This window comes from Pomacea canaliculata, linkage group LG10 (genome assembly GCF_003073045.1).
Source record: "Pomacea canaliculata isolate SZHN2017 linkage group LG10, ASM307304v1, whole genome shotgun sequence".
In the NCBI taxonomy this organism is placed as follows: Eukaryota; Metazoa; Mollusca; class Gastropoda; order Architaenioglossa; family Ampullariidae; genus Pomacea; species Pomacea canaliculata.
The window spans coordinates 213,824-241,556 of NC_037599.1; the positions used below are offsets into that span (position 1 = coordinate 213,824).

Here is a 27,733-nt window from a genome sequence, read left to right on the forward strand (position 1 = left end):
TCTTTAATAAGACCAAGAGTGAGTGCACAGCAGTGAGCAGCCATCAGAGAACAAAGTCCATAGCACAGGCAGCTACAAGCTAGTCCATTAACAGGGTGGGACAGTGTCCCCCTCTCTCAAGAGCTATCAAGCTAGTGGCTTGCTCCAAGCACAGCAGCTACACCGCAAATCCCCCTCCCCCTTCCTGACGCTGGTGCCTGGAAAAGGTGTTATGCCCCACAGTCTCCCCCCTCCTACCTCTATGCCTCACCCTCAAGCCAGGGCTGAGCTAAAACTGTTCTTGCTTTGCCAGTTTTTCCAGTCAACCGCTTCCACCCCCGCCCCCTCACACACACAAGCTTCTTGGTCCCTGCATGCAAATGAGGATCAAGAACTTACTGGGCAACAAGGTGTGTTTGCTAAGATGTCACAAGTAGCCCCTCCCTTCAACCCAGCATGATGGAGACCTACATTTATAAATCGGCACTAAACGTAGCTTGAAGTCCCCTCCCCCCTATCTCTACTATTGCTGCAGGTAGATGAATCCTCTTGTCATATACAAAACTATTTGCAGAGAACTTTACACTTTAGATTATGGGACTGTGATGGCCAAACTTTAAAGCTGTTATCATTGACAACACAAGAAGGAGGCGTTAACTAGAACCCAACCGTTAATGGCTTTACTGCCTAACACTCTCAAGGGTCTTCAACCAGCAACAGGTATCTCGCATAAGGAATTTTCATGTCAACCAACGACTTTCATACTCGGTCTTGCACCATCTGATTCTGCGTAAGCAAACAGTATATGCAGGTGCGCGCGCCTATCAGCTAGCTAAAGTGAGGTTGAACAAATAAGTGCTAATGATTTTTTTAAATCTTAATAGCCTGCATGGCATGGTGGGAAGAAAACTGAGCGGCAGGCTGGGTCCAGGCTGCATGTGGGCTAGAAGTCGGGGTGCCGCTATCAATGATTGCTCAAATAGTGTCATCAGCTAATGGAGAACATGATGACAGGTGTACCCCCCCTTAATGCCAATCCTGCCATCCACCTCCTGACATTAACCCTGATGACTGCAAGCTGTTAGCATTCAAGCTGAAACCGCTGCCATGTGAATAACTGTACTGGTCCACATCACTGCACTGCAGCTTCATCACCCACTAATTGCCAGGCAACAGCTGTTTATCGCCTGTCGCAGGCATTACCCTACAGATGTACACAGCAGTCTACTGAGGCTGAGTATTGCTAGAGTCACAGGCATTACCATACTGTTGTACACAGCAGTCTACTGAGGCATGACCCTGCTCCATCTAGGTCGCTCTAAAGCCAAACGTTGTGGATATTGCATAAATCAATGATGCAATTATTAATTACTTTAAAACATTATGCTTCAACTCGCCATTTCTTTAATACTGCGTGTTGGACAAGTCTTTTGTTGGAACACAATGACTGCTGTATATGATAAATTATACTTCTGGTTTACCCATGTAGACTTTCTGAAAAAACGCGACAGCAGGCTAGCTACTGTCTCTTGTGGGATTGGGGGAGAGGCAGGACATATTTGTGTGGTGCCTAAGACCAACAAGGCAAATACAACAAAGCACATTAAGGCGTATGCGACACACATAACTCACATTCTGTTCTCTCACACAAACATATATATATATCCCGTTAATACAGCAACTTCCAGCACCAGTTAAAAAGTGTAATGAAGGTGTATAGTCATGTTTTCAGGCTATAGAGTACAAAATCACACACTATTTAAGTTTCTCCTGTATCACTAATTAGTGTGATCCACTATGGACGTCACATGTTATGCATATCGCTGTTAAGGATGTCACACTGGCCTACCACCCAAAGATGCGGGATGTACTTGCAACACCTCATGAGAAGAAGGATCTCTCTATGGCATGTGAAAGTCAAGCTTCACTTGCTGTAACAAAGCTATGCCCGAGGAGGGAGAGGAAGAAGCAAAAGGGGAGAGGTTTACATGCAAATAGCGGCATTCCCCCCCCCCGCCCACCCAGTCCATTAGCAGCGCCACCGCTTCTCAAATGCTTGTGACATTTGTTTGATATTTACTGCCTGCTCCCAGGATTCCAATAAGAGCATGAATTATGAATAGTATAGAAAAAAGAACCTGCTTTTGTGTGTGTGTATGCAACCTGCTTAGCGTTGTTCATCTGTGTGTGTGTGTGCACGTGTGTATGTGTGTGTGCATGTCACCTTCTTAGCGTCGTTCATCTCTCCCTGTAGCTGTGGACTCAGGCCTGTGCCATTGGTTACCATAGCACCGTGCGACATCAGTTCCTCTGATCCTCTCTGTAACAAAAATTACTTCCCTTCATTTGTACTGCTGCACCACAGACCGCAGACACACCACACGTCACTAGCATGGTTTGTGTCGTTTCTACAAGACTTGTCCTATAGTGCTAACATACTGCACTTATTGCTCACTATACGACTGGACACAGAAGCATCAGTGTCAATACATGGGGTGAACATTCTTAACGCCACATGGCAAATGACGAGAAGTGAGATAAATAACGATCATTTTATAAACATCTTTAACTCTGAACACCACTCACACAATTCCCATAAAGGGTCCTTGGTATCATTATCCGCCCATCCCATGGGCTATGAAGTGTGACTGATTGAGAAGCTATTATAGACTGCGTATCGACAAGTGCTCAGCTAAAGTTTAGCGAGATAACTCTAAACTTGTTAACATTTAAAATAGTCATCAATCACATAGCTGACATTTTGCACCTTGCTCCCATGATCCACTGAAGGCAGCGTGGACCTGCTTATAGACAACCATGTGGATCATGGTCTTTGCACCAAGTGCCAGCTCTCTCTACTGTGCAAGTGATGAACGTCAGCACGCGACTATGCATGTTCTCTAGACTAGCACTTGTACAGACACCATGCATGTTAGCGCTGTAAATCTCCGTTCATATTAGCACTTCTACAGCCACTTATGTTAGCGCCATTTTTCAGGCCCGAGGTCAGCAAAGCAAATTGAAGCGTCCTCTTTTCTCTCCACGCAAGCAGAGGCCAAAGCCGGGAACTTGTCCCCACCCATACACGCGCGCGTGCGCCTGTAGCAGCGCTAACACATCCCCACCACTACTAATCTGTGGGCTGGCAGGCAGCAAGAGTCCCGCATGGCGACATCCTGACTTTGCTGGTGGTGACGGGAAGCGACGTGTCGATGCCGCTTATCAGCAAAGGTCCGGGCCGCACTACCTTCCTACTTAGCTTTCTATCTGTCAGCGTCGGGTGGACCCCCTTCCTGCTGTAAGCCGCCTGCAGATGGCACTCTTCCGGCTGACTGGCGTTAACTTCCCCTCGTGTCGCCTTGTCAGCAACAGGGCCATTTTACTTCCCCTTTCGTCTTCCTCGTGTCACATTGTTTGGGTCTCCAGGCCTTGGAGCAAGCATGGCGCACTATACTTTGGCCATTTAAGACGCGGGTCAGTTGAGGATGCTTGTTGTGTAACCTCTATGTATTTTCTCATGCGACAAACGCACATGCCAGACTTTTTGTCCAAAGACCTGTCTTGGAAGGTCCCCAAGAGGTGGCGGCAAATACCGAGCAGTCCGGGTTCCACTTATCAAAATCTATAGCAAACGGAGAAGTGTACATAAGGTCTAACTCAAGTTAAAAACACCTACGGGGAACGTTTCTGGTCTATCTGGGTGCGGGGGAGATGATGACGGCCTTCGCGCAATGGATAAACTTCACAGCAGATGTATTCACCACAGATCTGTTTGCAAATCCCCAGACCTTCTATAGTACCTTCACTTAGCAAAGCGTAATACCCGTCACGACGCACCTACTTGCCCACAAGCTCAATCAACTTCCACAAAAACAATGCCTTGGGAAGCCGACAATCACAAACAAGCGACTGTCGACTAACTCATCATTTTCGGAAAGCATCCTTCATGTTTCCCGAAACCTGCCCTGCAGTACGGTCATACAAATGTATTACAGCACGACCATTGCAAGCTGGCCTGGCAGGAGCTAACATTTGTACAGAAACTGAGAGACAGCAAGCATGGTGTGGGGTTGCAGCCTACCTTGATGGTGTAGAGAAAGTGCACGGGTTGAGGTGGTGGTGGCGGCAGGCAGATGTAGTCAGGCGGCACCACGGCATACATGGTGGGCGAGCGAGAGACAAGAGCAGCAAGCGTGGCAGCCAGCGAGCGAGCAAGTCAGCCAGTGACTGAGAGCTGATGGTGACGGGCCGCTGACTGGACTGCACTCTATGCAATATGTGTGAGTGTGTGTGTGTATGGGAGAGCCGTCACGCGCGCTTGCCTGGCCCAGCGCCCGCCCCCAGCCCCACACAAGCGGAAAGAGTGGATGACAGGCAGCAACCACACACACATACACAATAGTGGCTGCAGCACTCCACTTATTATTGATGAACTACACACCACCTCACGCGCCAACATGCAGCCACCTGCACGCGCGCCAGCCAGCACGCCATGCTCGTCCCCAACTCCCGGAGTTAACCCTCAAGCTACCCAGCACAGCCGCACACACCCGAGTGTGTGCGTCCTTTAAACCCTTTAAACCGGCCTTTAAACCCAGCTGTTGGCCAGCAATATTCTTCCCTCCACCCGCTCCTGTCCAACAAACGAGTACAAAGACCGCTGACTGTCGCCCAGTGTTCTTATCATGCAACAACTATGAAACAAGGCCAGCAAGGATGGTCACTGGCTCAGAACTCGCCCAGTCCCAACACACACACACAGACACCGAAAGCCCTCACTCGCCCAGTCCCAACACACACGCACTGCCCACTCACTGTACGACCTGCCACCCAGCACCCGCTCTAAACGTCACTTTCTACTGTCCACGCACGTTACTCGTTTACGCTTAGGACTGTGCTTGATAATACAGAACATGCTGCTGCCGTGCACAAGGCATGCGATAACTGCACGTGGTGACGACACAAGGCATAACTACGGTCACCTGTGGTCACATAACATAACTACTCGCACAAGGCTGGCCAACCCGCCAACATCGCTACACAATGCCGCCTGTCCTAAGTGTAAACAAGTGAGATGTAAACTAAAAGAGCATTCGCTATAAAATATTTATAGGATAAGATTCAGTAAAACAATCACTGAATGTTTTCTGGCCAAACTATAAGACCGGCCTGAGGGATTTTCACCTAGTTTGTAGGTATTGTGCACAACAGTTTTCTAACCTCGCCTCCAAACTCTCATAGCGGTCCGGTGGAGCAACGGTTAGCGCAGCGGTTCTCAACCTTTTACTTGTGACGTCCTCCTGACGAACAAAGGTACGTCCGCGTGCCCCCCTTAGCCAGCAATGTAAGCTAATTTCACTAATTCCGGTATAAGAAACTTTTAAAAAATGATCACCTTCGCGCCCCCTTGTAATCACGCCGCCCCCCCCCCCCCCACTGGCGCACCCCACAGGTTGAGAACCGCTGGGTTAGCGCCTGTCACCAATACAGTGAAGGTTGGCTGCCCAGAGTTCATTTCTCATCTCGGGCACGCTGTTCTTTCTCTGCACGTGCATCTGTTTACAGGGCTGGCTGCTTGCCGTAATATAGCCTCAGTTGCTGGCACGGCGTAAAACACCAATTCCCCCCCCACCCCCTAAACTCTCATCTTGACTCCACAGACGGGATACCCAAGGAGTCGATGCAAGGGAAACGGAGGATAGAAGCACGAATATCCCTGGACTGCTGGCAGACGATTTTTTCCAGTTTACTAAAAACGAGGCATTAGACGACATAGCTTCCGGTTTAGTCACATTCATTGTTTAGGCTCGCCGAGACTAACAGCGGATCACTTCGCAAGAGGCTAAGCGTTGGTCTTGGCAGACAGACAGCAGTCCACCTGTACACGTCCTTGACAGAAGTCCAGCGTGTACACGCCGTATCCTAAAAATAAGGATATTATATATAGCCACCAACAAACCTGCTACGTGCTTCTTTAGCCTGGTTACCTTACACTCTGGGTCAGTGTCCAACACAAAGCTGTGGGGATATCAACGTTGAGTTAATATCTGACTTGATGGCGGCAAAGGGGCTATAGTTATAGATGTAGCAGAAAGTGCTGTTGCTTCCCAATTCCCACGCCTGGACGGAGAGATAGGATATGTGGAAGATGAAATGCGAGATGTACCTTAGGCCTTGCCTCACATCTTTTAGCACAAGATGACCATCTTTCCCGCTGACAACTTGTCTTAAGGGCCCATTGTCAGGCACCCACAACGCACCTGAGTCACATGGGCACAAAGTACAAGTAGTTGCAAGACAACCTGCATATAGTGCTGCTACCCAAAGCTTGTACTTGGTGACTGTGTTTTTACCCAAGCAGACAAGAAAGTCAACAAACTTGTCTTGATCGCCGCCTCAACCAATCAGCTCAGGCCTGGTCAAGCAAGAACCTCCGTGAGCGGACTACCACACTAGTCCAGACTGAGCAGAACAGTAACGAGACCAAATGCCAAATGACAAAGTGTTGTGGATACAAACTGAATGTTAGGCCCCACTACGTCAGACGTTAGCACGTGCCAACATGTTCTACCTTCAGATCAATACCAGGACAAGCAACCACAGCAACTATGGGTAGTGGTGGCAGGTGGGCCCCGCACCCTACAAGCTGGCGGCGGCCTAGGGGGCTGTCAGGGGTTTGGGATGCTGCACAGCACGGTGACGGAGCGACACAGCCACTCTGTGCTGACAATGGCACTGTGCTAATTACAGCAAAAGACTTGCACTTTCTTTCTACTCTGTGCTACCCGCAAGCCTTCTCTCCCAGCTGCTGCTTCGTGTTGAGGCCGTCTGCGAGCGAAAGCGAGTTCGACTTCTTTTTATTATACTGTACCTGTCCCTTCCTAGGCTCTCTTCACGCGAGAACGCGAGCGCACCCCCGCACAAACAGGAGAAAGTGTGGCCGGACATAAGGCACCCCAGGAGGCAAGTCGCAAACACAAGAAAGTGTGGCGGATCCAAGGCACCCCGGTAGGTGTACAACTCGCCGACCAAATATCGAGGACACGGCCGCACGCACAACTGTCGCCACCAGTGGGATAAGACCACACACACACTGGACGGTGCCACACGTGACAAGCAGGTCCTCTCATTAGCGGGCACGCGCGTGAAAGCCGTGAACACGGGCACTGTCACCACACGGCCTGGCGTATAGACTGCGGTTGAGTATGTTTACATCTGCAAACGACTGTCGCTAGACACCCTTATGTACCTGATAAGTCTAGATCTCGTTGGATGGAAACAAGCCTTCACAACAACCAGGACTTTCCACATAGACACCTGGTTCAAGCAGCGGTCTACATGTGTTTACAGCAAACAAGATACAGTGCGTGCCTGACACAAACAATTCTTTTCAAAGGTGTGGGCCGCGTCAATTTTATTTGATGTCTTTGTTTAATGTGATGGGCTGCATGGCTGCACTGTAACTCTGCCATGGGCCACTACACTATCTCCCCACTACTGCAGACTTCCAGACACAAAAGTTGCTCACCAATGCAATATACATATCAGCATGCAGATGCTAGTATGATATGCATGCTGTACACACCCAGCATTGCATGGGAAGATTCCCTTCCACATAACAATGGGTTTTCAGACTACCAATAAAAATTCTTGGGCAGGTGGAGATGTTGAATATTAATACATTGGAGGTTTTTTGATCAACTAGTCAAAATTAACGTAACTGTTAAGATTACTGTGATCTGGATTGCAGATAAAACCATTCAATATATCAGTATATCATGTATGCCACACTGTCACCGACACCTGATGACCAAATAGCAGAATGGTTATAAAGCTTCGTGCTTTCAGGGATAACTATTTTGGCCTTCCAGATTTCCAAAGCCAAACTGTTTAGCACATATACTTTGACCTCTTAGATATACATCCACCTGTTGACATTTAGCTCCTGCCAAGTACAATTACTATATTTCTGTACACATCTAGCACTTGACCAATCAAGCACTTGGTACAAGCCAGTACAATGTATTGAGCATTCCTGAAGATCCTGACCAGTACCATACACATCCTTCTGTACTTGGTCATACCTGACGTCTAGTGTGAGGCGCACAAACCATGGCAGCTGTTTGCACCCAGCACAACAAAGGACACGCCACCAATCGTCCCAGCATTTATTAAGGGCGTGGCAGGCAGGTGATTACTACACTAGGTGGCGGGTGCTGACAGCAAAAGTCCTGTATCTTCCCATGCTGAGGTAAGATGGCTGCGTCCTACATGCAAGTCCCACAAAGCAAAGTGAGGCACTGTACTGTGCAGCAAGGCGAGAATGTCTCTAGCCCCTATACATACACCTTCCACACAGATGAAAACGAACACTGTGTTGTACATTACAGCGAGAATGTCACACCCTAAACAGCTTCACATGGAGCCAAGAGATATAAACATAGTCAACTACAAGACTTCACGGACAAGAGAATATAAGGCAAAGGGCTCTTGCATGGCCTCAAAATGTCAAGATGAGGCTACACACCTACTTACTGCTAGCTGGTCTAAGACTGATGGTGAAACTATGGGACTTTTGACACCAAGCTGCTGCCGGTACCAAGCCACACTTACTGCTGGTATATGAAGACGACGACGAGCGGACATGGAACATGTGGGTAAACAGCACACACCCAGGCCCGGCCTATTCCCCCTGTAGGTGAATCGAGGCGCACATGAAGAGGGGCGGGGTAGTTTCAACGCCTGACTTGGCCAAGCTGTCACTGCCGTAATCCAACGCTTCCTACACGCATGGCCGCACAGCGGCTCTCACCGTGACACACACAAACACAGCTCGCCGTCTCCCAGTCCCCTCCCTCACGCCATCACCACGTGACCTTAGTTGACGTGTAGATTCCGTAGCCCACCAGCCGCTCTATGTTCACGTGACCTCCTCACTTGGTGGCGGGAGGGGGAAGAGAAAGCGCAGTGTCGTCATTGGTAGTCTCAGGTTCCGCCTGGCCGGCTAGGGGAATGGAAAGCGAGACTCGAGTGGGGTAGAACCATCGCGCGCGCGCGCACACACACGCGAGGGCAAAAAAAAAAAAACACCCCACACCTGCGTTTCGCCTGCTACAGCGGGCTTAGGGGGATGGGGTTGGATGGAAGAGCCTTGAAAAGAGGCTGCCAGCGAAAATCATCAACACGCATGCGCGGCAGGGTAGTGAAAAACACGTGGCGGCCAACCTGTCGATGCCCTGACGCTTGCTGCCGAACGTGCGACACGTGCGCGATACCATCAGCCCAAAGGAGTGGTGCAGACATGGGGGTTTATTCCATGTCATCACGCTTGCAATCATGCATGACAAACTTGTGCACACAACTTGCCTCACACACCATAAGCGCAGTCCAAAAGCAAGACCACTGCACCGTTGAGCTACTGCAGGAAACGAACCACCAAAGGGACTCTTTTCTGACGTCTGTTCATCCGACACCCATCTCCAGGTGCAACTCACGGCAACTGGTCGTTCTTTGAAGTGTGAAGCGAGGCCAGCAGCACAGCCTGACTCTCATCGTGATGCTGTGCAGATGGGTGGCTAGACGAATGCTAAAAAAGCGGGTCACACGACCCCTTTAACTTCTGCCCAGCGCCAAGTTTAGTTTTAAAACGTATAGTATCTGTATCTAACCGTTTTACTATGAATACATTTAAAATTAATCATTAAAACGCACCGTGGACATTTATGATTGGTGATCAATGTCTGCTAGAGGCCTTAGAGGGCAAACAACTCGGCAATATCCGATAAAAAAAAATAAATAAATAAACGAGAAGCCCTCTACCTCAAAAGCGTTGGTGGGCATGGACTATGCAGCTTCCATCTTCCAACAACTTGTCGGCAACAGTTTGGACATTTCCTTCTCTTGTAACAAGTTAACTAAAAAAATCCTTTCGATAGGCTGCACTCAACATCCAGATCTCTGCAATCAAGCCAAAACACGCCTTCACCTCAGACACACTCCAGTGACCGCAAGCAAGCCCCAGCCCCAAGCTAAAGCTCTGCAGACACACTTCACTGAGTGCAAGCAAGTCATAACCGTTGCCTGGCAACCTTCAAGTCACCGTTGCTACGTTACGACGGGGTGGGGGGGGGAGATTTGGTGCTTTGTAATAACAACCGCCCACACACCCACACCCGTCTATGACTTACCTACGGCTGACACAGCGACCGCCCACGCAACAACAGCACGACACGGCACGACTCCCCATCCGGACAGTGTGGAGGAAAGAGAAGAAAGCAAACAAGTTCGGGCGCCACACAGCCGATGCCCTGTACTACCCGCCACCCCACACCACCCTACTACAAAGACTAAGGTCTGTAAGCCTCTTGTTACAAGACATCTGCCGTTACCCCCACTAATGAGGGCGTGGCCATGTTTGTAGACATCCTCTGTCGACTCCTTCTGGACACAGCCATTTCGCCGTGCAAACAACAATAAAACAGATGGCACCGAGTTGTGACGAGACGAAGCTACCGACGCGTTCAATGTAGCCGCAACCCGCGCTGGAAGCAGGCTGAAAGGACCAGTCAAGCAAACCGCTGGGACGTTGGCCACATGTTCACAGCACGCGTGCTCATTCTACACTCTACAGACTCTACTGCCCCCCACCCTCCTCTCAATGGTCGTGTGCGGTGCTAACCCCCACTTGCCCTCTGGCCCCGCTCACCCTGTTTGGCTACTGACAACCGGCACGATCACCACCAACTGACTGCACTACGTCGCTACGACACACCAACACACACACACAGCGCCGCCTGTTTGCATCCATATGCGTACATCGCCTGCGCTCTTACCTCTCAGCACCACCTACCTGACGCCTTCCGCCCGTCTACCTGGGGCTCGCCCACACCTACATCGATACTCAACACGCCTGTATTGGGGACCGTTGCCTTATCATATGCAACCTAGGCAGACTACTGCAGCACTGCCGGATCTTCTGAGACAAGCACTCAAGTGTGTATCATGCTATACCTCACACCCCTACACCTGGACAGCTCTTTAGTCATGCCTTATCACTAGTGATGTCATGGCCATATCTGTGGAATTCTAACACCACAGTCACATTTGTATTAGCGATGAGGTGATTGCACCCGAGGGTACCTACAAGGTCCCGTCAATCGATGCTTTACTCATTTAACCTTCGTGCCGCCGCCACCACCACCACCACCACCACCACCCCAACCATCAGCGGTGCGTGCAGCACACAGCTGGCGACTGGCTTACACACCCGCAGTCTTGCAGCACATCCACCGTTGTGTACAGCTACAACCTCAACATACAGAAGGCACAATGACAAGCTGTATACTAGCTACAAACAGCTTGCCTTACCCACCCACACAGTCCGCTGTGTACCCGCCGTAACCCCTCCGCCTCTTACACTGGGTTGGTTGCTTGAGTTTGACGCCCTGCCAGCAAGCTAGGGTATATCGCGGCCAGACAACTTCCCCAACTCAATACCCGAGTCCAGCCTCCCCCCTTTCTGCCCGTGACTGGGAAACGCCTAAAGCAACCCCAAAAGCGTTTCTTGTTGTCAGCGAGCAAAAGCATCAAGCAAGGATAGCAGGCAGTCCCACACAGCTCAACAACGCCAGCCTCTTATCTGGCCGCCATCAACATTGTTGGTGCTGACATAGCGCGCACACATTCTTGGGTGCAGTCGTCACTAAGACGTACAGCGCGTGCCGACATGCTAGTCTCCACAGGCGTAGGCGGCAGGCAAGACACGAGCACAAGACATTCACTTTAGTCGCCACCTGACCGTCACCACCCCACACACACACACGCGCGCGCGTCCCTCAGGACAAGATGCCCTCCTCCTCCTCCAAGACTCTCGCCGCTCGGTTCCTGGTGGGTGGGGGGGGGAAGAGAGAGAAAGGAGGGGGCATCGCAAGCAGCCTTCGTTAAACGCATGTAATAACGACAAAAAAAAGGAAAATTTTGCTTTAAGCGACACCTACCATACCCAGCAGCCAACGACGACGACGACGAAGACGACGTCAACAACACGCACGCGCGCACACCTTGCCTGAAGAAGCCAGTGGACGGAGGTCAGCGAGTGAGTGAAAGCCAAACACCCGACAAGACGAGGCGCCACCCTTGCAGACCGGTGCCAGCACGGGCAGAGAGAGAGAGTGGCTTGTCGGCTAAAGCCCTCCGTGCGGCGGGTAAGAGCAGAAAAGGAGAAGGGCGAGGAAACACCACGAGCGAGGAGGCTCGCGCGCGCGTGCGTAAAGCCAAGTCGCTGGCGGCTTCCTTTTTTTTTTTTTCCCACGACCCACATCGCGAAGACGAGGACGATACGACTGCACGCCTCCACGTCCGTCCTCGCTACATTCTTGCTTTCTGCTCCAGAGGGCGGCCAGAAGGGAGGAGAAAGAGATTGAAAAAGGTGTCCCGGGTTGGTGGTGGTGGAGGTGGAAGGGGGCTTGTGGATTAAGAAACAAGTCCTGCGACAGCTTGCACGACAACGGTAACCGTGCTGTACATGGGGCAGAGCTGGGCTCCTCCCCGCGTGCTGTCATTTGCGATGTGTGCCGCGCCGGGACGTGTCGCTAAGAGGCTGCCAGCATTCAGACCCGCGCTTCTCAAACGGTGGGCAGGGGGGGCGCGAAGGTGGTCATACCGGTATTGGTGAAATGAGCTTACATTGCTGGCTAAGGGGGGCGCGCGGACGTACCTTTGTTCGTCAGGTGGGGCGTCACAAGTAAAAGGTTGAGAACCGCTGTCTTAGACACTACAAACACACAACATACACAGTAGTCCACTACTTAGACACTACAAACACACAACATACACAGTAGTCCACTACTTAGACACTACAAACACACAACATACACAGTAGTCCACTACTTAGACACTACAAACACACAACATACACAGTAGTCCATTAGACACTACACAACACCACAACATACACAGTAGTCCACTACTTAGACACTACAAACACACAACATACACAGTAGTCCACTACTTAGACACTACAAACACACAACATACACAGTAGTCCACTACTTAGACACTACAAACACACAACATACACAGTAGTCCACTACTTAGACACAACACAACAACCAACACACCACAGTAGTCCACGACTTCAGCATTTACACACTAGAACCAACATACCATAGTCCACCACTTCAGTATTTAGACACTACAAAACACCAACACACCACAGTAGTCCACTACTTAGACACTACACAACAACCAACACACCATAGTAGTCCACGACTTCAGCATTTACACAATACACAACAACCAACACACCACAGTAGTTCATGACTTCAGCATTTAGACACTACACAACAACCAACACACCACAGTAGTCCACTACTTAGACACTACACAACAACAAACACACCATAGTAGTCCACGACTTCAGCATTTAGACACAACAACCAACATACCATAGTCCACCACTTCAGTATTTAGACACTACAAAACACCAACACACCAGGCCACACCGTGCACGTAGTACAACGTTCAACATCTAACCCAAGGCAGCAGGAACCCGCCGCCTGTATCTCCGCCTGTAAGAGTAGGAGTTGGCCCAACAAGCTGCACCTGGTCTTCACCCCTCCCCCACGCACATGCCTCGCTCTGTTGTAGCAACTCTTCTTGCTCGCTCACTGGGCTTCAACAAATCTACCCGGATAGCTAGCTCCGGCAACGGGTGCCACATCCACATGACGTCACCTGACAGCTGCACCGACGATGCACCGGGCTGTCACGTGTAAAGACTAGGTGACGGACCGTCCTGACTACTGTCACACGTGGACGTGTCAGTAGACACATAGACAGACCTCGGACAGGAGTCTGCAGATGAGATACGAACTGCGCTTAAAGACTTGCCCCAAAAGAAGTGGCATCATAATCAACCGAGATCGTTCCAAAGATGCAGCCTGACTTACGCGAAAGGTAAAAAGTAAAGGCCATCCCCTAACTTAAGGTCAGATGAGGTGTTAGACACATTTTTCTTTTTTGCTTCTTTTTGTTCATCTCTTTCTGCTTGACCTCCAAACCTCTATGGAGTTGGATAGCCGTTCCCGAAAGTCGGGTGGACGTGATATGTGACAAAACCGCCGTGCCTTTGGGTTGGGACGCCAGTGATTTAACCACTCGACTATCCGCTTCCCCCAAAGAAATGAAGGAAAGCGATAAACAGGTTATGCTTGAGGTTCAAAACACCATCTTCAGTTGCCTGTTAAATGTCTAAGGCAAGGGGGACATAGCTGATGATTTGCTGACACTGCACACACACTTACAGTCATACAGAGTTGAGAGTCCTGCTGACAACGGCTAAGCAGGGATCAGCATCTAAGTAAGACTTGCGGCGGTTTGTGGATGTAGATGTGTGTGTTGGGGTTTGGGGTTGGTTCAAACAGTAGCACGAGCGTGTTGGGGGGGGGGGTTCAAACAGTAGCACGAGCGTGTTGGGGGGTTCAAACAGCAGCACGCGAGCAGATACCCGTGTGCGTGCCAGGGTGGCAGGCGGGCCAAACTCGTTAACCCGCGCGCGCGGCGAGAACTGCTTCCTTGTCCCGCCAGTCCCCGTGACGTAGCGGCGCCAGCATGCTTTACGCTTCATAGAAGCATCTCTGCCCACCCCATCCCTCCTGTCTTGTAGAACTGACCATTGCAAGTAGTTGGTGTGACACTTGCGCCACAACCATAATAAGCTAATAAGTAAAGCTCTGAAGAAAAAAAAAAGCTATGGTGTTACCATCACGTGGCCGCGGGTCATCCAATCAGGGCCGACCTGCTGGTGTGTGTGTGGTGGCGAGGCCACGCCCTCTGCCGTCACTAGCATCGCCGTTGACATCCTCATCCCCCCAACAGGAGGCTGCAGCCAACCTGACTGGAAAAACCCAAGGCCGTAACCTACTACTTGTTGGACACTTGCCTCAACTCCTTTACTTACCGTTGATAGAACTTGCTCTTGTCATAAGCATGTAAACAAACCTCAACTCAAAGTCAACCACGCAAACCAAACAAGCCTCATCCATGTCAAGTTGTCTCAATCCACCAGGTAAGGCAGACTGACCTACACTAAAATACACAACACAAAATTCAGTGATGAGCTTGTTCACAAATAATCATAACGTCCTCGCTATAGCATATTATCGCACACTTATGTGTCGAGTTTCGGTTTCCATTTTAAAAAGTCTTTGAGGTGTCGAGCAACTATATTTTCAACGACGCTAAATATTTGTTGCTAGACACTTGGAGTGTGGCCAAGCGGCGTGGTGGTCACCAATACAGTGAGGCCTGGATGACCAGGGTTCTCGGACACGCTTGTTCCTTCTCTGTATGAGCAGTCTTGTTTACAGGGCTGGCGTGCTCTCTGCCCCCTGATATAACCCTCGGTTGCTGGCTCGGCGTAAAACACTCAATACCCCTTCCCTCCCCCTAAAGGCCGACAAGACTCGAACATGCGACTATGAGGCAAAGACATGAGACAACATGATGCACATATTCCAACTCTTTACCGATACCCGTTAGAGCTTGACACCAATGGGGTTTACGTGTCTGCGATACCAGAGCTTAGTCTACATCCAGCTGCTACAGTGGACTGGGACGAGGAATCCAATGGCAGACCCTCCCTTGTGCAAGAGGATGAACGCTGTCCTGTTACTAATCTTCACATCAAACTGCGGACTTGTTGCACGTCAGATACACAAGCACACTCCAACCTGTTGTTTGCTTGCCATGCATTACTCCCCGCCTTTCCCCACGCTAACACTGTATATAATGACAAAATGACGTTTTCTCTACTGTTTATAGAATAACCTCTTTCAAAAACATCGACATTTTCTTTCTTCTTCCGATTTGTATGTTGAAAGAGAACTGGAAGTACATTGCTGCGACAGTAACACCACCTTGCGTTAGGCGTAACACGTGACGCGAAGATTTCAGGTATCGCTGGCCATTGCTCAGTACACCAATATATATATACTGGGGTGGGCACGTACCGTGCCTCTTTTCTGAAGGTGTCCCACCCGAGAAAAGTGTTTTCCGAAAGCAAAGAACAAGATTAAACAGAGTCAAATACAAAACACGCCACTTACAAACACTTGCAACTACCCTCCCAACTTTGTACACGACGTTGCACGTGTCCCCAGCTTACAGTCGTACTTGATGACGACTAGGACTTGTAACCAGGCTTGTAGCGTGAACAGATCCTGCAGAAGACAGGTGTTAGTGGCTTGCTTTAGCCCCCTGTACCACCACCATCTACTCGCCCAGTGAGCGATCGTCAGACTGCTTAGCTCTTAACCCCGAGTTTAAATCGCGCACGTACCCCTCCCATTCAGCCCAGATTTTGATCCCTGGTCAAGAGAACGTAAGGCCTTACTTCCCTCCCGTTCCCCTGATAAAATAACCTCCAGTGTGCCTACCCTGTATACGTCGTACGTCACCAGTCTCATAGCGCACATCCACCCTCTTTGCCTACATAAGGTTAAGAGTGGCTCCTCGTAACATGGTGTGCACGGCTTAACATGGCCTGTTAGGACTGGACACTACCCTGTGTACATGTCTCCGTCACACCGTGTACTTGACATGCCTTGTTACGTGTTAACCCTACCCTGTGTACATGTCTCCGTCACGCTGTGTACTTGTTACGTGTTAACCCTACCCTGTGTACATGTCTCCGTTACGCTGTGTACTTGTTACGTGTTAACCCTACCCTGTGTGATCTTGACTGGTGATCAACGGGAGTTATATGGTGGCGCAGGCATACAACTAAACCAGTGGTTCTCAAAGTGTGGTCCGCGGCCAGTCGTCATGTCAGCAAAGTGATGTATTCCTCGCATTAATATTTAAATTACAAATAACGAGGTATACGTAGTTTATGTCATCTTATTACTATACTACTGTCACAAAAGGACATTTAGTTTTGAATTAAAATGAAACAAATGCGGCAATTTAAATTTGAAATTCATAGTACAGACGGATTTTTAGGCCTTGGTGGTCCGCCATATTTTTTACTTAGGCCTTGGTGGTCCGCCATAGCTTTTACGTAAGTAAAGTGGTCCGCGGTCCGAAAAACTTTGAGAACCACTGAACTAAACGACTCAAGTGTTTCCTCGTCCCTGGCCCTCTGGTTTCTAGGGTCTGCACAGACAGTATCGTGGGGCAAGGCAGGACATAAGGCTAGGCAGAGGGAGACCTGGAACAACACGCCCTGTTGGAACAGCACGCGGGGGTAAGTGCAAGCGACCTCCTGTCCCAGAGATCTTCAAGTATCTGTGCCAGGCGTTGGCAGGATAGGGGACAACGCCACAAAGTTGTCCAGGACCCCGACAAGAGATCCCACTAACACGTTATCAGTTAAGCACAGGTGTCGCATGCTCGCTGCTACATGTCACAAGGTAAAGTCAACTGTGCAGGAGTTTGGTGCCGGGTATCAAAGGTGAATTGCCTTTGCTGGAGCTTAAGGGGTAGGGGTGGGGTGAGGGTTGCCTACAGGTTTTAGTGTCCGACAGGTTCACGAACGCTTACTCTAACGAAAGCACAGCACAAAAGGTGGCCAAGCAACCCTAGCACTCGAGTGCTTCAACACCCACAGCCAACGACAACGGATAGGCGATTTCCATTTTAAAAAGGTCAAAGTTCACGGCCTCTTTCACAGGCCAGCGGAGTAAAAAGCCGACAGAAACGGGTTGACGGAAGATAGAGTGGATAAGAGCGAACCCAGTGACGGTGAGGGTGGAGGCATGCCGACCGTGTCGCACATTATGAGGGGAGACTGCCAGCCTCCTCTCTACCTCACATTATACACAGGAGGCAACTTCCTCCTCGTGCCTCCCATAACAAAACTGATGCCACACGCGATCAAGTTTCACTTATCTCTTCCTCTTACTTTCAATGGGGGACTGGGGAGGGGGGAAGTAAGGCTCTATCTAGACCTACAACATACTTGTGTCTTTTCACTGTCCTAATGAGGTGGCAGGCGAGATAAGCCACTTACCTTACGAGGTACACCAAGGTGTGTAAGAACAGTCTGTGGCGAGACGGGTATCAGGTACTCGGCGGGTGCCTGGTGATGCAGTGCGGGGACAGGCTGTGGGACGAGTGGTGGAACAGGAGCAGCGGCGAGGGACTGCGGCACAGCAACGGCTGGTTGTCCTCCGTAGTTGTACCAACATACGTACATGCTGCGCGTCCACTTGCAGGCCGGTTACTGGACTTGATGGCCAGGACGAAAAAAAAAAAAAGTGGGGGGAGAGCTCAGGTGGCCAAGCACCTCAACCTCCACGCGTACTTGCCTCCCTTTTCCCGCCGACTTTTGCCGGTCCCCCCTCCCCCCGGTTTGGGCCCGCCTGGTCACACTTGGGTAAGCAGCGCCAGCGAGCTCCCCCCACCCCACCCCACCGCTGAAGACTTGCGTTGCTGGGGGTGGCAAGCCTCGACGCCAAACTCTCTTGCGTGTGGAGCGCGGGAGGAGCCTGAGAGCAAAGAAGCGTACCCGCCCTCTCGATGTGCACACTTGTCAGTATTGGCGGCTAGCAAGCAAGACAAGGCAGCAACACACACCGGGCGCCGTTGGCGCACGCTCATGCACACCCCGCTGGCTTCACGCCGTAAGACAAAAGCCTCTCAGGTACTTTTGGTGACAACAAGGCCGTGAAGTTGGGATACCCACTGTTCTCTCTCTCTCCGGCTTTTGTCTGTAAGCGGTTAGCGCAGGCGGCGATGTGAGAGACTTGGTGAAAGAAAAGCAACTCCAGCCTTTGGCACGCTGCTACGATGTGTGACTGCCTGCGCGACAGCACCGACCGGTCTGGCCGCACGCACGCTGACCTCCCGTCACAAAAGCTGGCGCGCGCGCGCAGATAACCAGGTCTTCCGGCAATTACTTTCGCTGTGCCGGTCGGCCTGCACGTGGTGCAGCAATCCGGGATTGGTATGACCACCACCAGCACCAACTGTCGACTCACACGCGCGGCAAGAGAGCCTTCTCTACAGAAAAAAGCGGACGGGGGGGGGGGGGGCCTCGGGTGACAAGGCCCTGGCTGGAGGATAATGGGGCGGACCCGCAACGATGAGCGGGGGGAGGGGTCAATATTGACAAAGACTATATCTGGCCCTTATTGGCTGGCTAAGGTGAGTGCCCCAACGTGCAATCAGCAACCAGTGGCCCACCAAGCCCCACAGCTGGGATAAGGGGGTAAGGGGAGGAATGGCACAAATGTCAACAGGGTTTCGGGTGTAAGCTGACTTAAAGGAACGAGCAAGTGTGTGGTCAAGACGAGGACAAGTGACAAAAGCCATTGTGATATTTTTTCCTCTTTCTCTCCTCATATCGATATCTCATCGCATTAGTGTCGGTACGATGAGACTGCGCCCGAGTAGGCCCTAGGTTGTTACTGTTAACAACTCAGTACGCCCTTTTCGCTTGTTATCCTGAAGACTTTTACAACGCGTTTAAGACTTTGTCAAAGTTAATAGGTGGCAGGTCAACACGAAGAAACGCCAAGCTTGCCCTGTCAGTTCCTCTCCAGCTTGTAAGCCAGTCATTGCAGCAACCAAGAGTCCATCACAAGAAAGGAGACGGGGGAATCTACTTTCCTTGCTGAAGCGAGTCACCGCCACCAAGGTCAGAGTTCAATTACATCACAAGCAGACTGACCCTCACCGTCATTGACTGACTGACCAACTACCTGTTCTTCCCCAACCCCCGACCCGATACCGACGGCAACAAAAAGAACTTGGGAAAGTATATAAGTATAATGTGGTATAACCGTTACGACACACAGCCGTATGTGTACAATTCACTCTTAACATCATCATCTTCTTCAGTCAAGCGGCGGTGCTGTCTGGACCAGCCTCATCTAGCCACACAGTCCCTCTCGCACCAACACACCCATCCCTCATTTGTCCTCCTGACAATGTCACCAGCCAACGTCTCCGTGGACAAGGCTGATGATCACCCCATTGCTGTCTCCTTCTGTCACCCCACCCTGGCCGGGTACACCATGGCTGCTGCCACCTGGTCTCGCATGTTTACCTGTTGCTAGGCAGACAAGCTCGCCGCCCATACACTTCTGCTATTCTAGCCCACACGGGAAATTGCGAAGTCACGGTCACCAAGGCAACAAGGTAACCGAAGCAAGGGGCCTGGCAAGCAAGCAAAATGTGAAGTGTGCTGTGGTGCAGATTATTGTTTAATTAGAAAAACATAAGCTTCTTGCGCCCCCACTTCCACTCAAAATACTTCCACAAAATAGTGGTGGTAACAAAATGACATGTGACTGCTAGCGTTACACACCTCTCTGTGAGGGGGTACAGGGAGTGATGACACAGGGATATAAGTCAAGGAAAACGTAGGGGGCTTCTTGGCACTAATCCCTGGCCATGCAGTCATTGATGTATCACATTATTTGTCTTGAAATCATTTGCTCATAGGTATAGCATCATCCTATCGGTTTAACAGATCAACAGACACATTTGGGGTTTTGCACAACCAGCTATGTTCAGTTCAAAACTGTAAAGTCTACGTCAACTGTTTGACGTTGCTGCCTGCCAGTGTTAAGACCTTGGTGCATGCAAATGAGACATGAAAGTACCACTTCAAGAGTGTCAGTTTTTTGATGGATCAGAAACATGCGGAAAATGCAAATTAGTACAATTGATGGAAAGGTGACAGCAATTATGAACAGAAAACAAGCAAGGGAAGATTAGATGAAAAAAATTAAGAAAGCAGAAGGAAGAGGGCAAGTGAGGACATAATTTCACCAGCAGTAGTGTAAGCAGAGTCAGAGTTAGTTACAAGGGATGGTTACATTCAAGATGTCATCAAGTCAGGAAACATTTCACACTAAGCAAGATTTTCATTTACCGCATTACTAAAAACGAAAACCCATTTCTGTACTGTTTATATTGTCTGACAGTGCAAATCAGAAGCTGATCTTTTCTTGCAGTTGTTACAGAACTTTTGACAAAAAAGGAATTATTTAGTTAAAGAAACATGATTTTGGGGGCAGAAAAAGGGAGGTGTCCTGCTCATTGAAAGATTGCTTTACACTGTAGAGTTTCCATGAAATTTAGTCTTTACAGTCTCCTTTTGCATTAGTGATACAGTCATACTAGTGGGTTTTTTTAATCTAGCTTTCGTGTTTTGTTAAGACGCACCACTTGCCTTATCATGCATGGTATCCACAAGAGGCTGGCAAGCACACCAGGCATTTTCACTGGTCTCATGTTTTCTAGCAATTCTTTGATTCCAACTTGTACACACATGCAGGCGGAGAAGGAAAGGCTGAGGCCTGACCTCAAGGATGGTGTCTTGTCACTATACCCAGACTCCCCATTAACCCAGCACAAAGGAGTGGACATGCCCAGGAGCCACTTGCTTGCCATACTAGCATCTGCACCGACCTGCCCCCCACCCCACCCCCAAATTTTACTTTGCTACCATAAAGAGGGGGTTTGTCAACTGCTGCATCTATCCAGTTGCTCCCAATGACCAGTATAACCACTTGTCAGCTGGTACCAGTTAAGGGACATGCATTACATAATGAAATATTCATAGGCATCGCCCTCACACAGACCTCTACGAAAACATACAAACTTCAACCAGCAGGTTGATAAATGTTGAGTAAGCATACTGCCAACGATATTAGTGGCTTAAAGAGTTTTGATTTAGGCTGCTGGTAGTATCAGCAGGTTAATAAATGTGGCACCTAAGCAACTCTCACACTAACAAATGTAACATTTATCTTTTTTCCCCAGTAAGCCCACTTCTCCAGGATGCTGTGCAAAAGGTATAGGTAGAGCAGAAAGTGAATGATAGGGATTACATTCTCCAGAATTTCCTCTGATATGTTCTATGCACACATATTAAGCCTATTACAAATGTTTACTCCATCTGCAAAAATAAAAACTTACACTCAAACTCTAATCCAAACCTCAATGTTGTCCATCGCACATTTATAGAGCTAAAGGGACAAAACAATATACATCCTAAAGGACACAAGCTCTCCATAAAAAAAAATTAAAAAATTAAAGTGTATACCAAATATATGATTCATAACGATTTAAACTTGCAACATTTGCATTCAAAACTGTTTGCTTTACACACTAGAGCACCTTTAGTGAAATCAGTTATGCTAAGCACAGCATATGATTGCACACCACAGACAAACTAGAAGATGGTCCATGCATGGCAGAACTTTGTGGGAAAACTACAGACGTTTTCTTAATTAGAGGACAGTGCAGGACAAGCTGATAACTGCTGGTCATCAGCTGTCTCGAAGACCCATCAATAGAAAACCTGACAGTCTCACCAGAGGCTGTACTGCTTTTACCAGGCTTCACCAAAGCCGACCCAACTTGAGACTAGTCACTATATGGCAATAATACTTAAGAGCAGAATCTTTATGTACACTGTCCTTGATTGGAGGATCAAGTTCTATTGAAAAGTACTATTTTTTTCACAAAATCTGCACTCCTTACGTCTACTTCATAAGCCCTTTCTCTCCATACACATAATCACTACCAACAATTTTTCACGTTTCAATGAGAAAGTCTTCTCATTGATGTACTCAACTTCCTTCCAATAACCTCGCATTATTGGGCTCAGAATCCTTGAAGATTGTGCAAAACCTAAGGCCTGCTTAAGCTGCTTTAAAAAGAAAATAATAGCGAACTTTGTGCTGCTGGTCAATGGTACACAGTGAGATTAAAATCAGGGTTCTAAACAAATTTAGAAGAAAAACTCATTGCTATTAGACCAGTCATGAACTTCATATTAAATCTACACCAGTCATTAACTACATCACAAAGGTGCAATCTGCCTCCACAAAATGATTATGCTCTCTACTCGTTACCAGCAGCTCCAAGCAAAAAATGATTTGCAGAAAAAACTGTGATCTACTTTATCACACATAATCTGAAAAGGTACTGATGAGAGGGATTGTAACAAGTTAAAAGAAAGCATGCAAATAGTCAATGAAGTGAAAATGTTTCAAATAATGCCTTACCTTTGTGCCTGATCCAAAATAGTCACTGGAACATAATATCAGGAAAAAAACACTGTAAGAACCCAGTAGTCTTGTACCCATACACATCCAAATCTAGTAAAACCCTTTTTAGCTCACACTGCCTCTGACACTAACCCTAGGTACCCACACAAATATAGTAAAACCTAGTCAGAGTGAAAGTCTTTTCACCTCCAACCCTAACCCAGCATACACATGATACTTAAGGCAAACTTAAGCACATGCAAATAGCCAACTCAGATTCATTAAGTTGGGTCATTTGTCAAACTACAGGAAAAAAAAAGTAATTAAAAGTGACAGACCTATAGACCCAGAGTATTTGCATTCTTTAGGAACAAGGAACAATCTTCTTTACCAAGAAAAAAATCCCCCCCCCCAGAAAAGTGCCTTTACATCTAATGAATTTTTATGAGTGCAGATTATTATGCTGTCATGACGGAACATGATTCCTTTACGATTAATGCGTGCTGGAGATTTCTGGATTTGTTCAAACTGATTGTTTGGTTCCTTGGTAAGACCTCGAAAAAACAATGCACCCATAAAAGCCCACATCAAGAGCATAACCTTCCTCTGAAGAATGTCTGCTTTTTTTATCGAGACAAATCATCATGTCAGGACAGTTTGCACATCACATTGTTGTAAACAACCCACTTTTCATCACCTGTTATCAGGCTTCAAAGAGGATCATTTCCCTCACGTTTAATGAGCATACTGCATATAAGTGCTGTCATATGAACATCTTTAAATTCAAGAGAAACCCAAATGTCAAGACTGCTTATGTATCCCAGCTTATTACGTGGTTGTAAATGCTTGAATGATGAATGTTCAATGTTTCTGCAATATCTCATGTCATGTAATGCAGGTTTGATCCAACCAATCCCTTTGCGAGGTCATCAGCTTTGGTAAGCCAAGACTGAGGAGCATAATTGAGATCAAAATCACCAGCATGGAACTTTATGAACCATCCAAAAATGAAGTAGTGTTATATATTGCAAAAATGTGTCAAGACTTTTCTGACAACACAATAAGAGGCATCATACCTGGTGACCTAATATATGTTTACTTCTAAAGAAAAGCTATAAAGTTTTGTGACTGCAGCTAATCAGATATATCTCTTATAACATTTAAGTAAAATAACTCAGTAAAATTATTAAAATTATTAAGTAAAATAACTCAGTAGTCAAGCACACCAGAAAGATTTTATAAACTGAGTTTGTGACAAATCTATAAAAAAAGACAATCTTTTGTTATGAAATTATTATTTATAAGATGAAAACTGAACATTGTCTGATAATCTTATCAGGTCCAGCAAACAAGCCACAGAAGGTGTCATAAGAAGGCAACAGAACTGCATACTTTGCAACTGGACATTTTAAAAATGGCTGCATTAAAGACAATGCAATTTATAGATGTTTTGCCATCATCTATTAACCCTCTTAGCATGGCAAAGGAGTGAAAGTACATGCTAAATAAAACAATGGCGCATAATTGAATACAGTGAAGATGACAGTGGGTGATGTTTGTTTTCACCATTGCTGCTCTCATGTAAACATAAACCAAGAAACCTATACATTTTGGGGAAGAAGAAAACTTGAACTTTGCAATAAAAAGTAATGAATATTGCCTACTTTCCCTTTGATAAGAGCAGAAATCCAAGAAAATTCACAGTTTACTATTTTTTTTTTAAATCAACGCATCTACTTGGGGCTACCTGCCTTCATCAAATACATCTGGGAAAAAAACCTATTGCCATCAATTAGCAGCAAACAGTGGATCTTAAAAATTGTTGGGAGAGTCATTTTCAACGACAGATTCTTCCAACTAAGTCATCCTCAGGGAAATCGCTCGATGAGCCACTCATTTTTTCAAGGAAAAAAAAATGCAAAATTGACCAGAATAAATTCAAAATGACGCCAAAACTGCAGAAAGAAGATCTGAGAGTACAAAGAAACTTTCTAATTGGTTGGTTTTTAGCCTGATTAACCAACATAAGAGCTTTTCTTTGGTCCTTTGTGGGTTAATATCTGTTTACAACCTGAAGCATCAGAAATGAGGCTCATATAGATCTCAAAGGTAGAGCAAAAACCTTTTTATTAGGACCTTACTTATTAAGATCACCTCTTAGTTTATGATACAAAAATTTGTCACAGGTGCATTTCATTGAATTGATTTCATCTCTATTTTGACTACCTACCCCACTCAACTTACAATCAACAGTTTATGCTCTATTATGACTTGCGAAAATTGCTTGTTGAAAAAAATTAAGTACATTTTAAAACAGACTGCTTGTTCTATGAGTAACCATCATTTAAATCCAAACCATATCAAACCCTTCAGTCATAGCTTTCACATCATTCTAACACTGAAAGTCGAATTCATCCAGAAGATAATAACATCAAATATTATTAACAGCTATGCGTTGGTCAAACAAGTTCAACTACCATCATACTGGGAAAAAATGGCTGCTTTGCAATGCACATTCAGAGAACAAATTCCACGATGAAGCATAATGCAATTTTGTTGTAAAATTTAAATTTTACTTAAGAAAGCAACTATTTTTCTTTAGTTTTGGAGGTTTCTTTTAAATAAAGACATTTCATTACTTTGAAACTGGTATTACTCCTCAGACATTCATTTAGCCTGACCTAGTGGATTTGACTTTTGGAGTTGTGACGATGTGGCCTTATGAGGGGCGATATGATCATACAGAGTCAATTCAACTCCAGCAGGAGGTTGATATAGTCAAGGCATATAGTTGAATTAACTGCTTTCCCCGTCCTCCGATTATAATCAAAATTATTATCAAAAACAGAAATAGTGCATTTTTAAGACCAACCTAAATAGTTTGTGTTTTTTGCAGATATCAGTATTTTGCAGATATAAACCTAACTTATAAATTTCAGCTTCCAAAACACATCTTTAAGAGAGTCTTTGTATGCCATGGTATATTTGTATTGATCAATTGCTCCTACCTGGAGACTAGTTCCCCTATAAATCTTCAGTACAGTCTAACAATGGCAGAACAAATATGACCAAGTGAAAACGATGACAAAAATGCATTATATGATTTTTGAAAGCATCATTTCAACTTTCAAATAAATGAACTTTAATTTATAGGTGCTTGAATTCATGGTTCATGAAATAAAGGCAGACTGATTGGTATCCATACCAAAATACAACCTTATTTCTGTGGATTTAAGCCAGTCTTAACAAGGAGGGGTTGGTTTGGGTTTTTTAACTGCACTAACAAAACATACGCCAGATGAAAATGATCAGAAATTTCTTGATTTAAAAATATAAATAAATTCTCTCACAGAAAAAGTTAGTTACAATTAAAGACGGGATTATATCTATAACTCTACTTTTGGCCATTGTTATTGTCTTGCTGCTGTGCACACATAGATACATCGCACACTTTTCCAAGGATGTGAAAAGTATAATGCATTTGATGATTACAAGTGTACTTTGCAACTCAGTATTTCATAAATAGATGAACAAAAGATGTAATGTACAAATATCAACATCTTTAAAAAAGTTTGTTCTTTAATATTGTTATAAATGTAATGATTAAATAGGCAGCTGGGGATGCCATTACAAAGAAATGCTTTCATGAAAGTTGCATTTGGCATCTTGTGCTTTCAAGATTTTTTTCTTTTGAGGAAATGCCACAACTGCTCTTAGAATGTGATTAATGCACAATATTACTTTTTGCAGGACATAACTCAGAGCATTTTTAAAATTTTTTTTTAAAAAAAACTTTAGCTGGCGTGTCTGAAACTTAAAGTTTTCTAATACTACGGTGTGCTCTCCAACACATGATACTACTTTTATTAGCAGTATTGAATCATTAGCTCCAGTAGGTTTTGGAAAGGTTTATGTGTTAACATTTTTTGCTGAAAGATAACTTACAACCATCATTGATGTTCAAGTCAAAGTGTATTAAAGACGATAAAAATGAACTAATAATAATCAATTCTTTTCATCAACGTGCCAGGAACAGGAACTGGACGCTATGCATACATTTTGGCGGCTTACTTGGAATCGACTTGTATTTTCTTTTAAATGAAGCATGGGGGTGTACAACTGACTAAATCACAGTAGAAAATTCCATATTTCATCCACGATTACAACCGTTTTTAACCAATTAATTAAACTTTAATGGTGCTATGGCAGACAAAAAACTGTAGTTGTCAACAACAAAGACATCACGGCATGCATCTATGTATTAACGCACGTCTAACTTCATCTTTATTTTATGCATCGGATGGCTAAAATGAAATAAAAATGCAACCAAAAGAATGTTGAAACATTGTTAATCAAAAATGATTAAGAGAATGTTTGTCTTACCCGTCCATTCTTCGTGTATCAAAGCGAAATGTCGACTGCGAGCCCCAGCAATACGCCGATCACGTTCAAAATGGCGGTCTGTGTCGTCACGAGAATCTAGGCCACTAGAGATTTCTAGCCCAGTTCAATAGTTTGACATAATTTATATACTTATACAACAAATTTTTAGTGTCTAAAATCGTATTATTTTATGTTCTCTAGAGGGCAAAAAAGTGGAAATTTTAAGCATTAATTAGCAAGAGTTCATCAAAATCCCGAAATCCGGACTGGAATAAGGATTCTGCAGGTCCTATTAGTCTCCTGCTTTGACACGAGCTGCTTGTAAAGCTACAGGCAATTGCACCCTCTCCATCAAATTATCAGGA

The 27,733-nt window shown here is 46.7% G+C and overlaps 1 protein-coding gene across 10 annotated transcripts in view; it reads right to left on the bottom strand.

Moving 5' to 3' along the window:
- LOC112573474 (polypyrimidine tract-binding protein 1-like) overlaps positions 1-27,484 on the bottom strand; it is a 51,208-nt gene extending 23,724 nt beyond the window's left edge. For 3 of the 10 annotated variants that reach the window (XM_025253886.1, XM_025253884.1, XM_025253883.1), the window contains exons 1-2: positions 17,990-18,815; positions 2,204-2,299 (exon numbers count right to left, since the gene is read on the bottom strand). In XM_025253886.1, coding sequence (XP_025109671.1) covers positions 2,204-2,299; positions 17,990-18,175 — 282 coding nt within the window. In that variant the 5' untranslated portion in view covers positions 18,176-18,815. Of the gene's footprint in view, positions 1-2,203; positions 2,300-2,565; positions 2,611-2,746; positions 3,111-4,060; positions 4,272-8,592; positions 8,776-11,975; positions 12,151-17,989; positions 18,816-23,003; positions 23,029-27,368 lie in introns of those variants that run through there. The other 7 variants (XM_025253887.1, XM_025253882.1, XM_025253890.1 and 4 more) reach the window with 7 other exon arrangements.
- Between the last annotated feature and the right edge of the window lie 249 nt (positions 27,485-27,733).